The sequence below is a fragment of the Lithobates pipiens genome, unplaced genomic scaffold (genome assembly GCF_037356315.1).
Source record: "Lithobates pipiens isolate NorthernLeopardFrog02 unplaced genomic scaffold, aLitPip1_a1.2 Scaffold_10, whole genome shotgun sequence".
In the NCBI taxonomy this organism is placed as follows: domain Eukaryota; kingdom Metazoa; phylum Chordata; class Amphibia; order Anura; family Ranidae; genus Lithobates; species Lithobates pipiens.
This window is the reverse complement of record NW_027507686.1, coordinates 199,661,602-199,678,870: the sequence shown is the minus strand read 5'-3', so window position 1 is coordinate 199,678,870 and position 17,269 is coordinate 199,661,602. Positions and strand designations below refer to the sequence as shown.

At 42.5% G+C, this 17,269-nt stretch overlaps 1 protein-coding gene across 1 annotated transcript in view; it reads right to left on the bottom strand.

The window, feature by feature from the left end:
• Positions 1 to 17,269, bottom strand: part of ANO3 (anoctamin 3) — a 371,821-nt gene that overhangs the window by 236,170 nt on the left and 118,382 nt on the right. Inside the window, exon 7 of the mRNA XM_077460837.1 lies at positions 7,933 to 8,064. Coding sequence (XP_077316963.1) covers positions 7,933 to 8,064 — 132 coding nt within the window. The remainder of the gene's footprint in view (positions 1 to 7,932; positions 8,065 to 17,269) is intronic.

Here is a 17,269-nt window from a genome sequence, read left to right as displayed (position 1 = left end):
ATTTACTAAAATCCTCTGAAACAGATTGACTGTACTCCTTCCCACTTTAATTCATAAGGACCAAGTGGGTTTCGTCCCTCTACGCCAGGCAGGCGACAACACCAGGAAAGTCATAGATTTAATTGACGTGGCCAATAAGGAAGGCATGGAATCGGTACTCTTGAGCCTAGATGCGGAAAAGGCGTTTGATCGCCTAAGCTGGCCCTTTATGATGGCCACGCTGCGGTACATGGGCTTTAGGGGACCCTTCCTCCAGGCGGTAAACAATCTCTATTCTAACCCCACCTCTCAAGTTAAGACCTCGTTTGCTACTTCGCCCACCTTCTGGGTTACTAATGGCACCCGCCAGGGGCTGCCCCCATCCCCTCTGCTCTTTGCACTATGCGTAGAGCCACTGGCAGCTGCCATTAGGGGCATCCCGGACATTAGGGGGGTTTGGTAAGAGGCGAGGAGTTCAAGGTGTCCCTGTTCAGAGTGCTTCTCCAAAAATGGAGACCCCACCAGATCTCTCTCCTGGGTCGGATTGCATCTATTAAGATGGTTATCCTTCCGAAGCTCCTCTATCTCTTCCAGACACTACCCATCCCCATCCCCTACGTCCACTTATGCAAGCTCCAAGGCGATGCGTTGAGATATGTCTGGAACTACCGAAAACATAGAATACCGAGCTCTGTCATGACCGCGTCCTGTGTAGATGGGGGTTTGGCATTTCCAAATTTAGTAAAATATTACCAAGCATCCCAATTAAGGGGTTTACTGTTGTGGTTCCCCCAGAGGTCCTATAATAAATAGACGTAGATTGAAAAAATATGGTTGGCCCCAATCCATCCTAATAGCCTTCTATGGAACATGGACGTGGCGGTACCTCACAACCGAATGCTAGGACCGATGTCCCACCTCTGGTAGCTCTGGCGCAGGCGATCTAACTCTGGGATACTGCAATCAAAATGTTCAGTTATGAACTCATTTCTTTATAACCCCAAAATCCCATCCAGCCTCACTCACCAGATGTCTAGGCCTTGGGCCTCTAGAAATTTGTTTCACTTTGGTCACATGGTACACCCTGTAACCCGTAGGCTGCTGACATTCCCGGAGCTCCAGACCAAACATGACCTGCCACAACAGACACTCTTCAGCTACCTACAGATTAGACACTTTGCCCAGACCATAACCCCTACCCTGCAATTCTCTAGGCCATCTCTGTTTGAACGGATTATACTAGAAGGGCGTAATCGTAGGGGCCTGATATCAGATATATATCAGCTTCTTAACGCATTCCCAATGGGCACGAAAGGCAAGCATGCGTACATGATGAGGTGGGAGAGGGAGCTGGGGGAGGAACTCCCAGTGGAGGCATGGCAGGCAGTCTGGAGGCAGGCAGCCAAGAGCTCTGTATGTACTCTCTATAAAGAAAATTCTTATAAGATTCTCTACTTTTGGTATCAGACTCCGGAACTCCTGCATAAAATATATCCCTCCACCTCTGACCGATGCTGGCGGCGCCAGCGCGAAAGGGGCTCCCTCTTCCACATCTATTGGACGTGTCTCCTAATAACCCCATACTGGAATTCCGTCCAACAATTACTGATCCACCTCTTTGAAACACCCATACCCTTCACACCGAAATTTTTCCTATTTGGTCTATCTCAACCGAAAATGGCCAAACCGTGCAAGAAATTACTTCGACACATACTCACAGCAGCCCGCTGTCAAATAGCCCTAAATTGGAAAAAAAACACGCCCCCATCCCAAGAGGCCCTATACGCTAGAATTAAAGATGTTGAACTGATGGAAAAAATGACGGCCAGAATGAGAGATAGGCTGGACGAACACGATGCGATCTGAGGGCGCTGGCATCTTCGGGAGGACACAAGGTGAGCTGGCCTGGGGGCCGGGACAGTGGTCTATCCATCCATCAAATCCTTCATTCCCTCTTCCCTCCCCCCTCCTTTTCTACTCCCCCACTCTTTTCTTTCTATTTTCTCGCTACTCCTTTCCACTGCTAAATCTGTGTGCCACGATTTAGTTATCTGCGTTCCTTTCAGACTACTTCTGTAGGGCCATGTATGCCAGTAATTGTTGATATTGCTCTATCAGCCTTGGCACTGCAGATTCCGCAGTTGAAAGTTACGCTTTATATGTACACCTTACCGCTGCACTTTTGGCATTTGCTGATTTTTGCAAGATTGTGTAATGTTGATGTTTTCATTTTGAATATCCTAATAAAAATTGTTACTTGAAAAAAAAAAAAACTGGGGCAGTTTTTATTAACTGGATTTCTTCACTATCCCAATATTTATTTCAAGGGTGAAACATACAGTATATGAAGTTATTTAATAAATATTTTTTAATTCTTAAGTGCTAGCTGGGCATAGCTTTACCCCAACTAATCACTGGGTTTTTTGAAAAATAAAGTAACCTAAAAGCCCAAAATACTTACCTAAATTTGCAGCCACATGATGCACCGAGCCTCAAGCTTTCAATCTGATTTACTGCAGGTGAAACGGGTTATTCTTCCGGTGTACACATCACCCAGGCATTCGGCTGTCCAGCGGTGGGCTCCTCTTAGCCTACAGTGGCATAATGACACCAAAAGTTGACTGGTGCTGGCACAGACTGAAGCTATGGATTCTCTAGTTGTCATTCCCATAAAGAGTGTATTTATCTTTCTGCTGAATGGGTGAAAGGAAGGTAGAAGAATAGGTTGGGATGGGAATAGCTAATTAGAATTCACTTTGCTGAGGCCAGACCAGTACAATTTGGATTGGCTGCTTTGGTTAATGCACCTGATCAGCTCTTAAAGTGGAACTAAACCCATCAATTTACCAGTTTCAAAAAACACATTCCTGGCACATGCCGTGAATGTAACTGTGACATTGCTCTCAACTAAACTGTCAATACATCAAATGGCTGGTTTCATAACTGATCACATGTGCAGCATCATGGCAGTTGATCAAACAGAGGCTAAGATGGCAGCTTTTTTGGCTGAAAACGATAGGAGAGTTTAGTTCTGCTTTACCTGTTTTTTCAAACAGAATGATAGAATCAGTGCATACCAAATTCAGTTAAAGATAGCACCAATGAAAATATTTTCCAAGGAAGGTCCAATTAAAATACGTTTTTTGCTTTTCGTCAGGTTATAACCCCGGTTGGATTTTTTTGTTAAAAAAAATGAGCCCAAAGGCTAACGCTGCGCTAGAAATACAGTTACAGAATATAAACACAGCTGCTAGCACCCCAAAGTCTAATAAAGACTAATGAAGAGTTCCAAATATGCAGTCCATAGGGTAAAATAAAAAACAATATCCGTTCTTCATGTAGATGAAAAGCCGTAGGTGAGGAGAAAGTGATAATCCTTCACATAAGATACACCCAGCTCCACACCCACATGGGAGTAAGTAGCCTGCTTACCAGTTCTCCGTGACCACTAGAATATTGGTCTCACCAAGCACAAGGAAATAGGTCTCCCCAGGAACCTTAATAGTAGCTGGAATCCCCACTTTACAGATGGAACTACAGATGGAACTCGGAAATATAAAAAATAAATGCTCCCATAGTGCAGTACTTTTAAGTATTCAAATTTAATACTATAAGTAGATTGCACTTACAAGATAAAAGCAGAGTAAAAGCATCAAAAGTGTAAGTCATGTAGTGAAACTGCGGCGTCTCCACGAGCTTCGCTACATTTCTTGGTTTGCTTGTCTGTCAACCTCTTGGCAGGTATAGCGTGATGACATCACCGTCGTAGGCCCACCCTATGCGTTTCATCACAAAAGACCGTCGTCTGGGGATTGGTCAGGTGATCGTGTCACCACGCATATCATTTTTATAATCCTGCAGCGTTATCCTAACTGCTGGCCACCATATATTGTACAACATTTTAATTGCTGGCCACCCATTCAGACAATATGAAAAAAACAAGGAAGTAAGGGAGCCACAAACAAAAACAAAAAAACCTACGATCTAGTGGCAAAAGTAAAGAATGGTCGGAATGAAAGGTTAAAGCGGGAGTCCGCCGGGAGTTCCGCCGTTTTTTTTTTAAAAGCCAGCAGCTACAAATACTGCAGACTTTTAAAATAGTGACACTTACCCACCCAGCGCCTGCGATGTCGGCACCCGAAGCCGATCTCTCGATCGTCTCTCGGGTGCTGCCGCCGCCATCTTGGGTATGGGAATCTTTCGGCTTCATTTCCCGGTTCCCTACTGCGCATGCGTGAGTCGCGCTGCGCAATAAGGATGGTCCCGCTGCCTCTGGGATCCATGTGTTTCCCAGCAGGCAGCGGGGGACTTTCGGAAAGGGGCGTAATCTACGCCCCTTTCTGCAGATAGCTATGCCGGAAGTGGGTGCAGATACCTGTACTGTGCAGGTACCTGCACCCCCCTCCCCCTGAAAGGTGCCAATTGTGGTGCCGGAGGGGGGGGAGGATTCCAATGAGCGGAAGGTCCACTTTAGGGTGGACCTCCGCTTTAATATATCTGTTATCAAACTTAGAAAGGAAGCATGAAAAACATGTGGACAGCGAATGTATATAATTAAAAAATAAGATAATAATAACATGACATGAAGCAATGATCTTAATCAATATATAAGACTAAAACAATGATCCAATATCCCTATCAATGTAATATCAAAAGGACTTCCCACAACCAAAGGTATCAAAAACACTGAAATATAAAAATTAATTAGAACCTTTAGGCATTATTTATAAAACAATTAATTTCCCAATCGATGTTCAAGCCGAAAGGTAGATTTCATGTCAAAATATCCATTTGGTTTCCACCCTGGAAATTGACCTGACCATATTTGGTGCAATTTTTTGTGTGACATATTGTTCAATCTACACAGACATGTAGGAGGTACAATATAGAATTATTCATTACTTGCTCCATGGCATATGCTGTTTACATGATCCAGTGTCCATGTTCTAAACAATATATTGGACGTACATGTACGTTTAGCTGAACATGTGGCAAATATTAAGCGCGGCTTTAGAAAGCACAACCTATCGAGACACTATGCAAATTACCACAATACGAACCTTAAGGGTATACTTTTTTTGGCACTGGATAAGATATTACCTCATTGGAGAGGGACAAATATGGTCAGGTCAATTTCCAGGTTGGAAACCAGATGGATATTTTGACATGAAATCTTATGTACCTTTCAGCTTCAACATCGATTGGGACAGTAATTGTTTTATAAATAATGTCTAAAGGTTCTAATTAATTTTCACATTTGTGGGAACATAAGTCCTTTTGATATTACATTGATAGGGATATTGGATGCTTGGTGAGACCATTATTCTAGTGGTCACAGAGAGCTGGTAAGCAGGCAACATACTCCCACTTGGGTGTGGAGCTGGATGTATCTAATGTGAAGGATTATCACTTTATCCTCACCTACAGCTTTTCATATACATGAAGCATGGATATTGTTTTTTTATTTTCACCTATGGACTACATATTTGGGACTCTTCTTTAGTCTTTATTCTAAGCCTTTTTTCACTTGTATATTTCTAATTCATTAGCGCTGCACCAATTTTTTATTTTATATTTGGATTTTTTAGTGTTGGCCTGATAGGGAGGTTTCACGTAATTTCCTATCCTGGGGACCAGAATGATTTTACTGCAGTGAAGTCACATGTCCCATACCCATAAGTATTGGATATTCTCTCCACTTTCTGATCCAGTCAGTAGAGCAAAGGAATGTTAAGTTTGTTTAGCTGCAGTCAAGTGAACCTGTTGCATTCCCCTACATGGATATATGGTTATCACTATTAACACAGAACAGTATTTGATGCTAATTAGCTCATGAAAGGAAACCTGCCATAAAATAAATACATGGCCTGACCCTGTTGACCTCCTTCTGAAGATGTTATTGTACCTGATTATCACACTGATCCTGGAGCTTCATTATTTTCTGATTCTTAGACCTGGGACTAGTGTGCATATTTCTGACATTGCTGGCTGCATACTTCTAAGTTCTAAGGCGGTGACTCAGGCAGTCTAGAAGCCAGAGGATTAGCAGTGTCATATAGCAGGATGTGAATACATTTTTACCATTGAGGGAAAGGCATAAAAACGTGCTCTTCATCCTACATAAAAATACAACCTCTTATTGCTATTATGCTCCACATTGGAAGTAATCTCTCATACCAATTACTACTATCACCAAGACAGGAAGTAAAGACAATGGGGACAAAGAAAGTAAACCCGTGAGATGTCAGATGGTGTTGAAGCTTTTACAAGGCTGATGATGTGACCTTCTCATGGGACAGTGCTCGAGCCTGGCAATTGGTCACTATAACAGGGACGGATCGGGGGGGGCAATGGGGAAATTGCCCCCCTGAGAAATTAGTGACAGGCAGGCGAGTGGGTCATTCAGCGGGGCCAGCGGGTGAGCCGGTGGATCAGTTAGCAGGGCCAGAGGGTGAGCTGGCGGATCCATTAGCGGGCCGGCGGGTGAGCCGGCGGATCAGTTAGCGGTGGGGGCGGATCAGTTAGCGAGCTGGCAGGTGGATCAGTCAGCATTGCAGCAGGTGAGCGGTCAAACAGGACAGTCAGTAGGTAAGCGGGCGGGTGGGGGAGCAGAGAGATGACATCATCTCTCACCGTCCGCCCTGCATCACCGCTCTCCTGCCCTCACTGTGCAGCCGTGGGCAGCAGAGAGTTTATATAATTTCTCTGCTGCCTGCCTTCACGCTGGCACACAGCAAGTGAGAATCTGCACCACGTAGCTGTAGCAGGCAAGTGACACAGCAAGTGACAATCTGCATCTGGTGGCAAAGTGACAAGGTGACGTGGCAAGTGACACAACAAGTGACAATCTGCATCTGGTAGTAAGGTGAGGTGGCAAGTGACAATCTGAATCTGGTGGCAAGGTGACGTGGCAAGTGCCACAGCAAGTGACAATCTGCAACGTATGGCAGGTGATGTGGCAAGTGACAATCCGTACCTTGTAGCAGGCAAGTGACAAAACAAGTGAAAATCCGCAACGTGTGGCATGTGATGTAGCAAGTGAAAATCCGCTTTGTGTGGCAGGGGATGTGAGAAGTGACAATCCGCAACGCGTGGCAGGTGACGTGGCAAGTGACAATCCGCAGCTTGTGGCAAATGACAATTTGCATGTGGTGGCAGGTGACAATCCGCAATGTATGGCAGGTGACATGGCAAGTGACAATCTGCATCTGGTGGCAGGGGAAAATTCGCAACGTGTGGCAGGTGATGTGGCAAGTGACAATCAGCATCTGGTGGCAGGTGACAGCGGCAAGTGACACACTCAGGGCTCCCACTGATTCTGCAATAGGGTGAGTTGAACTAGTTTATTTTATATTCCATTGTAATAATAGAAATAGTGCGCTTCAATCATGCTGACACCATAACAACCATGGTGCCATGATGGTTGAAGGGCCAACACCAGCCATTTCCACAATAAATTGCCTGCAAAAAAACTTACTTTCTGGCAGTGCCCCTCCCGAGACTAGACTAGATCCGTCCCTGCACTATACTCAAGCACTGCATCATAGGTAAAGGTCAAATGCTTTTTTTACAAGAGTTCCATGGAGTGACAGAGGAGTGCCAGGATGATCATTATATATTAGTCTGGGGTTGGTGTTTAAAGAGGCCCTGCCACTTTACCCTGAATGGACTCAGTGTCAGAGTTTCTTTAACTACAAAAACCCAGTCTGTCTCAGGATTTTCTGGGGCTGCTAGAAAGTATGGAGCATTTTTTCACATTTTTGATTTATTTTTCACTATATCCTATAGCTCATACTTATCTCCCAAAAATTAACCTATAGAGGACGTTCTGACAAATTAGCTGCACCACTGGGCCCTTTAAATCTCTAAAACTGCTGACATATAATCCAAGTGCTTTCTTGTGATCCAGTGTAATGGACAATGAACACATCACTTTTACAGTTATTTACTTACTGGTGCATGCGAGCCCGGCTGAAAGGAGCTGTATAACAATCTGTCTCTTCTAGGTCTGGAAGGGCTTCCTTGTCAAGCTTCATTGGGTTTCTAGGCAGCCAGCTTTTAAGTTGTCTCATGTTCCTCTGCAAACTAAAATAAAGAAATGCTTTATAAAAATCAACTTGATCTGAAATGACCTTGGACAGAGAATTATAAGACAGCTTAATCTTATGTTCTCTATGCACGGTGCAAGAGGGAATGGGATGTTAAAGGAGAACATTCCCCGTATAATGGGTGGAGAGCAATGTTCTTTAGGCTTGACATGTTGTGTGTTCACAAAAAAGCTCCTGTGTGTAGCTTTTGTAAATAAAGTTTAAACATGCAGTATTTTTTAGGAAAAAATGTCAAGCAAGTAAATAGAAAAAATAACATAGTTAATAAAAATTGGCACTCATAAAAAGTAATATAATAAAAGCACAGATATGTATTATTTTTGTAGATGCAGTGTTGCCTCTGAGGTTATGTTTTAAGCATTCTTCTGGTTTGTTTTTGCCATTGTCCTGCAATACGTCATGTTTTTCTTCCTATGACAACAGTTGACACAGATAATTCATTCTAACAACTAATGTAATTTTAACAATTTATTAACCTTCAAACTCTGCCCCCAACAAACCTGTCAATCAACACTCTTTGTCCATCCAACAGCTCTTCGGTTCACACACATCCCTCTTTAGCTCTTCAAATATCATGTTCTTTGCCCAAAACTAGAAATCTATCCTGGACATTGCGTCCTACATGCTGCTATTGTGTTGGCTTATACGACAAACTATTTTTCCATGGATATGATTCTCTTGTTTTTGCTTTTATGACCCAATGGAACCTCAACTTATCTAAGTGAGTGGCTACCCTTTACCAGCATGAGGATGTGAGGTGAGATTATCTCAATGGCTTCCATACTCATTATTTGGAGTTTACATGCTTTGCTGTCATAGCATTCTGGTAAGCGTGCATTCAGTTTCGGTGGTTGATACTCACAGATGAGGGTGGTCATGGACTGTCACTGATGTCATCTTTAATCACTTTTGCTGCACCGGAATTTTTTCACTTTGGATTTTTTATAGGACTGGTTTAATGCATATACGTTATGATGTTACACTGGGATAGGTAACTCTGCTCTATGCTCTATTTTGTTTTTTCTATCCCTAAATTACTACCCAATGCATGGGAATGGGCCAGATCCAATGCCATCCTTGTATGAGAGCGAGGAACCATTAGTTATTTCACAACTGGTGGGCACGTGTCACTGGCTGCAAGGAATCCAGCGGTCAATGACTTCCTAACAGCCTGATCAGAAAGATGTCAAATTTAGCAGTGGTGGTAGTATTGCAGCCAAAAGTATAATTTCCTTTTGCAGCTGGAGATTCAATTTGGCGAGCGGAATTATACTACAGTCAGAATCCGAGGCTCATCCCTAGATAACAGAATTAAGATATACCTGTGCTCAAATCACAGCTTGTACATGCATTTAACTCCTGTTTTATATAGCAAAGTTTGCTAAAAAGGGTATATACAGTACCTTGAAAAAGTATTCATATCCCTTAAAATTTTCCACATTTTGTTATGTTACAACCGAAAACGTAAATGTATTTTATTGGGATTTTATGTGATAGACCAACACAAAGTGGCACATAATTGTGAAGTGGAAGGAAAACGATAAATGATTTTCAAAATTGTTTACAAATACATATAGGAAAAGTGTGGCGTGCATTTGTATTCAGCCCCCCTGAGTCAATACTTTGTAGAGCCACCTTTCACTGCAATTACAGCTGCAAGTATTTTTGGGGATGTCTCTACCAGCTTTGCACATCTAGAGAGTGACATTTTTGTTCATTCTTCTTTGCAAAATAGCTCAAGCTCTGTCAGATTGGATGGAGAGCGTCTGCAAACACCATTTTTCAAGTCTTGCCACAGATTCTCAATTGGATTTAGGTCTGGACTTTGACTGGGCCATTCTAGCACATGAATATGCTTTGATCTAGACCATTCCATTGTAGCTCTGGCTGTATGTTTAGGGTCATTGTCCTGCTGGAAGGTGATCCTCCACCCATCTCGAGTCTTTTGCAGACTCTAACAGGTTTTCTTCTATGATTGCATTGTATTTGGCTCCATCCATATTCCTATCAACTCTGACCAGCTCCCCTGCTGAAGAAAAGCATTCCCACAGCATGATGCTGCCACCACCATGTTTCACAGTGGGGGTGGTGTGTTCAGGGTAAAGTGTAGTGTTAGTTTTCCATCACACATAGTGTTTTGTTTTTAGGACAAAAAGTTCAACTTCGGACTAATTTGACTAGAGCACCATCTTCCACATGCTTGCTGTGTTCCTCACATAGCTTCTCGCAAACTGCGAATGGGACTTCTAATGGCTTTCTTTCAACAATGGCTTTCTTCTTGCCACTCACCATAAAGGCCAGATTTGTGGAGTGCACGACTAATAGTTGTCATGTGGACAGATTCTCCTACCTGAGCTGTGGATCTCTGCAGCTCCTCCAGAGTTACCATGGGCCTCTTGGCTGCTTCTTTGATTAATGCTCTCCTTGCCTGGCCTGTCAGTTTAGGTGGACGGCCATGTCTTGGTAGGTTTGCAGTTGTGCCATACTTTTTCTATTTTTGGATTGAACAGAGCTGCGTGAGATGTTCAAAGCTTGGGATATTTTTTTTATAACCTAACCCTGCTTTAAACTTCTCCACAACTTTATCCCTGACCTGTCTGGTGTGTTCCTTGGCCTTTATGATGCAGTTTGTTCACTACGGTTCTCTAACAAACCTCTTTGGGCTTCACAGAACAGCTGTATTTATACTGAGATTCAATTATACACATGTGGACTCTGTTTACTAATTAAGTGACTTCGAAAGGCAATTGTTTCCATTAGATTTTAGTTAGGGATATCAAAGTAAAGTGGGCTGAATACAAATGCATGCAGGGTCGCTATCAGGGGGGTACAGCCGTCACAACAGTAAGGGGCCCATCTGGGCCAGAAGAAGGCAGGATGGGTGAAGGGGAGCTGTGCTGTGCATTACAGAAACAATTTCACAGCTTCTGCTGTTCTCGTGTCACTGAGCTCAGACATCAAGCTCTTTACTGCCACCTCTGGCTACTATGTGTATGTGCACCCCTTGTGTGATTTGTACTGTGCTTCTCAGCAACATGTTAGCTTTGTGAAAATGGCTGGGTCTAGGTAGGAAGACCTTCTTTACAAATAGGGGCTGTGAGGGAAAGGGAGGGGGCTGTTTGTGTACAGGGAGGAGCCAGAGCCTTGTGTATTTACAGGTTTGTGTATGTGAGGGGCTGCCATATATACATGTTTGTGTATATGAGGGGCTGACATATATAGCGGTTTATGTATTTGAGGGGCTGCCATATATACAATTGTGTGGAGGGGCGCTGACATATATGCAAGATTGCGGGGGGGCTGAGTGGGTACAGGTGAGGTGGCTGGTGTGCGGATTCAGTAGGATGGTCCATGGGCAATCCCTGGGGAATGTTGGTGGTCAGACTCGGGGGGGGGGGGGGGATTTCTGATGGCTGCCCTGAATGCACACCACACTTTTCACATATTTATTTATAAAACAATGAAAACCATTTATCATTTTCCTTCCACTTTTCCACAATTATGTGTCACTTAATGTTTTTCTATCACATAAAATCCCAATAAAATACATTTACGTTTTTGGTTCTATCATGACAAAATGAGGGAAATTTTAAGGGGTATGAATACTTTTTCAAGACACTGTAGCAGTGTTTAGAGGATTTCTCCAGAATGTCTTATCATCTCTAAGTAAGACTTTCATTTCTTTGATCCAACTGTGTCCTCTTAAGCCCCGTACACACGAGAGGACTTATGTCCGACAGACCTCCAAAGGAGTTCCGCCGGAGTTCCGACGGAGTTCTGGCGGAGTTCTGGCGGACTTTTCGACCGAACGGACTTGGACACACACCATCACACCAAACTCCGACGGAGTCGAACGTGATGACGTACGACTGGATTCGAATAAGGAAGTTCATAGCCAGTAGCCAATAGCTGCCCTAGCGTCGGTTTTAGTCCGTCGGAGTAGCATACACACGAGCGGATTTTTCGAAGGGGACCGGGTCCGGCGGAGTTCCGTCGGGAAAATTTGAAGCATGCTTCATTTCTAAAGTCCGTCAGACTTTTGCGAAGCTAAAGTCCGTTGCAGCCCACACACGATCGGATAGTCTGACGGACTCGGTCTGACGGACTTTGGATGTTGAAAAGTCCGCTCGTGTGTACGGGGCTTTAAGTTGATTTCTCTTAATTTCCTGTCCCAGAGACATGTCGGGAAGTGAGAAGCAAAGAAAGAAGATATCCCCTCCTAAATAGTTGTAACCAGAACAGGTTTCCACATTGGCAGACTTTTCCTCACCTCCTGTTCCTGTGACAATGCAAACAAATTGGATTTCCCATTGATTCCTGCACTGGAAATAAAAGGCTTTCTAAAACCCTGGCCGGCTGTACTATACACATTGGTTTTTGCCACCTGGAGTCTCACACTGAAAACTGCCAGGACTATGCACTACAAATGAACGGTAAAAACTGACAGTTGGAAATAGAACGTTTGCATCTATTTGGTTTTCACTGAAAAAAAAAACAATTAATATTTCAGATGCTACAATAAAAGAGGGTTAGATTTATTCCAAAAAATTAGACTGCTGTATCAAATTTTATTTTGCACATTTTGCTAGGGGAATAAAAATTGAATGTAGGCAAATACCTACACGTGAATTATGGCACATAAGTTAATCAGCTACAGTAAGATATGCAAAGCTTACAATTACTTATTTTTTTAAAATCAGCACAAGGGACAGCGTATTTGGTGAAGTCTACACTCCTCTGACAAAAAAATACCCCCCCGCCACATAACGCTGCAGCGGTAATCTACTGTTGCTGTGAAGGATTTATATGAGCCACTAGACCTGTCATAGGCACTCATTCATTCATAGAAGCTGTACAATAGCTTCCAGCAATGAAAGGAGGATGAGAAGGATGAGGAGGGTGAGGAGGATGAGGAGAATGAGCAGATGATACAAGGTTTGCCTCCTCCATTCATAGAGCGTTTTTCATTGTGGTAACAAATACTACAGCTTTTATGAAAGGAGGAGGGGAGGAGAAAGGGCGGCCATAGTCAGCACTTTTGATGAGTGCCTGTGCCATGTCCAGTGGCTTGTATTGAAGAGGAAGTAAACCCTGATGAACCTCTTTCATTCCCTGCAAAGGCAAAGCATAATGGACTACTATGCATTATGTTTCACTTACCTGACACAGGAGCCAGCGATGTCACCACTGTCCCCTGTAGTCCGGCGCATCCATCTTCTCGCTGTCATTCGGCGAAGCCACGATGATGTCACTCCTGCGCATGCGCACAGGAGCCGACACGCGCGGCATCTCCGTCATTGAAGATGCCGCGCTCAGTGCGCCTGCGCGCCGCTATCTGCGGTATATGCGCCGTAGACAGCGGTGCCTGTCTTTGGGCAAATATCTCCTAAACCGTATAGGTTTAGGAGATATTTCTTGGACCTACAGGTAAGCCTTAATCTAGGCTTACCTGTAGGTCAAAGTGTGTTGTAAGGGTTTACAACCCCCTTAATCCCTGTATCACTGGAAGATTACCACTGCAGGGGTATGCAGGAGTGTGGAGAACTGAAGGTTTAAGGCTTCATGCGCACTGGATGTTTTGCCATCTCTCCTAGCCGCCTTTCCTCCTGGCAACAGTGTTTTTAGGTGCATTTAGATGTATCAATAGCTTGGGCGTTAATTCATTTTATTGGTCAGAATAACAACTTATTCTGATCATTGAAATTAATTACCACTCAAGTGCTAGGCGCGCCTTGAGTTAACCCATGTTTAGAAATATATACACGCATCATGCGTTTTTTATGCCAAAACGCCGCTGCTCCTGGGCACACTCACAGCATAGTTTTTCTGCCTCTAAACAACTATGTGTGCATGGCACATACTGTAGGCTGACATGCAGGAAAGTTTAGAGGTAGAAAAAAAAAAGCCATACGTCCCTAACAGGTTAACATGTTAAAAATATTCAGTGTGCATGAGGCTTAAAAGAAGAGAGTAGGCACCAACATAGGAGACATTTCTCATACAATGTAAGTACCATCCCTTGTGCTGATTTTATTTTAGAAATTAGAAAAACATACCGTAAGCTTTAAAAATCCAACTTATTATTTTAGCAAACTGGTCACTTGAAAGTCTATGGAGATACCATCTAAAATCGAATTTGGTTAGACTAACCTGGGTAAATTTACCTGGAATATATTTTTTTCTTCTTTTAACCAAAACATATAGACAAAAGGCAGAACTGTGTGGGCTTATTTCCCACATGTTGTTTGTAGTGATACATTTTATTGAACTATAAATTTGATCTGAATCCCAAGGGTGAAATAAAGGTAATGGGACGGATGCCAAGAACTTGGGCATGTCAAACTACTACAATATCATTGCCTAGAGCTCATCAAGGGATAATGGAAGCATTCATGCAGCATGGCTACTTAATTCTCCTCCTAGCCCCATCACCCCTTTACCATACCAATAAAACAGAATTTAGCACAATAAACATAATTACATCATTATCAGGTACCCAATATGTACAAACCATTGTTATTTTTTTATTAACTTAATTCAAAATAGAAATTAATGAGCTACAGACAAAGCTTTAATTAATGCATGGTTGTCATGATTTAGGCTTTTTTGGCAAGTTAGGTTTATGCATTTTACAAGCTTGAATTTGCATTCTAAGGATTGCTAAGGTAAGCAGGCACAAGCAGTTCTGGGTAAAGGCTACAAGCAGTTGTGAATTTATGCACTGAAAATAATTTAAATTCATTGATTTACTAGAAATCCTGCTGAAGCATAATTGAGAGGTATAAAAAGCAGATTGTTTAGGAGGAACTAATTCAATTATTTTCATAATGAGGAGTAATCTGTAGAAATGAAGGCTATACTGGAATACTGTGGGCAAACATGTGTATGGGCATGCTACTCAGAAGTATTAAATGGCTAATAGAGAAACTATATTACAAAACAAATGAAGTTCATCTATTATATAAAAGATAGATTATTGGTAATAAAAAACATAAAAGCACCTGTTGGTACTACCTATATGGATATAAATTATGGGACATTTTCCTGAAACTCATATAAATGTTCAAGTGACTTGGATAAGCTATAAAAACATTGACAACATTACAGAAGTCCAGTTGAACGTGACTAACTATTACTAGATACACCGTGACTTGGAGAAATTAGGACCTTCAGAGACATACCAAGCTGATTGGCTATGCACGTGTGTTATTGCATTCTGCATGCTGGTCCCAAGCCCAAGCAATTGAGCAGGGTTGAGGAACAGCTTAAGAAAAAATGCTGGGTAGGACCGACGCTTGTGCTTGATGACATGCAAGCGTTTTTTCCTGTTATCCACCTGCTATTGCTTTTGTTTAAAGTGGTGATTGTACACCATGAAGTTATTAGGTGCAACTTTTGATATACCATTGTAAAATCTTTTTGAATGTGATATAAGGCTTAAGTTTCTCATGTACTTAATTACGGGAGTATATTTTTTTCTCTGGTGGTATACTTCTAAAGTGGAGGAACGGAGATTAATCCTATTCTGGGAGCCATTGGAGGAATTTATAACCAAAGAGAGTTTGACCATTTTTAATTTTATGGTCCATCGCATCTGGAGGCCTCTGTAAATGGTGTTACATGGTGGTGGAACTCTCTTCAAGTTTGGGTGTATGCATCTGCCAGTGGATGAACTGTGGCCTTTTATATAGACTTTTAATTATAAAGGTGTTTGTATCTGTACATTTGTATTGGAATAAGCTCCCAGAAAATACTTTTTTCACATATGGACTTTAACATATCATTTTATGTTTGTTTTTTATGTGTTGTTTGTTATTTTAGTTTTCACAACTGGTATCACAATTGTATAGTAGCTGCTTTCTATTTTGGTTCTATTAATAAGAAATGTAAGCCATGTATTATAAACCCATGAGATAGAATAAAATAATATAAATATACAGGCTAAAGCATTCCCATACATCCCTGTAAACCACTGCCTCCTTGCACATGTATAATTTCCGCTCACAAAATGGTGGATATGCTGTCCACCAAACAATCTGGATTTAATTCATTATATTAACCTTCTCATTTGAGTTTTTTCATATGTACTATATTTTAATGTTTGTTGTTTGTCAATATGCTTTGGACACTTTTTAATATGGAACTTTGCAAAAATAAAATTGTATATGTATTTTAATGATTTGTTGTGTTTGCTATTGGAGGCATAATTAAAATCCCATTGGTTTTGGTTCTGGTTCAATGTATAGCTTTTGACTTAGGGGTGATGACTCCTTTGTGTGTAATTACAATATATGATTTACCTCAACATTCCACCTACAGTCATTTGGGTATCTACATATACGTGAATTATTAGTAGGGAGCAGCCTGCGGGTCGAGGCAAACGTAAGTTCGACTCGAACATCTGGTGTTTGTTTGCTTGCAAACTAACTGAACACACGGGGGTGTTTGTGGGAAATTCGAGTGCCGCGGAATGCCCCATAATGCTCTGCGAGATTGCAGTGCATTGACGTCTGATGATTGGCCAAAGCATGCACCTGATCTGCATGCTTTGGCCAATCACAGTGCGCTCTGCTGCGAGAGCCACAATTGGGCAAAGGCAGGGTGTCTTCGGCCAATCATGGGTCAGGGGGATTAAGTCCACACTCCACACTATATAAAGCTGTTTATATAGTGGCCATGTATAGTGTGTGGACGGAGATACTGTAGATTGAGCTAGATTAGTCAGGCAGGTTAGTTAGTAGCGTGCAGGCAGTGTACTTTATGCCTCAGTGGACATGTACCAATGCAAAAAAAAGTTTTAAAAATGGCCGTTTTTTGGGGAGCAGTGATTTTAATAATGCTTAAAGTGAAACAATAACGGTGAAATATTCCTTAAAATTTCATACCTGGGGGTAAAAAATAGTGTTTTTTACTTTTTGACACTTTTTTTTGGGGTGAATGAGTAGGGATACAATGTACCCGATCTGCATTCACATGGGGGGGTGGGATCTGGGGGCTTATGGGGGGCTTATTCTGATAAGCCCCCACCTGCAGACCCCCACAACCACTGGGCAAGGGTTGTGGGGATGAGGCCCTTCGCTCCCCCCCTCCTGTCGTCCAGGGGTGCATGCTTGGATAAGGGTCTGGTATGGATTTTGGGGGGGACCCTCATGCCAATTTTTTTTCATGAATTTTTGGCACGG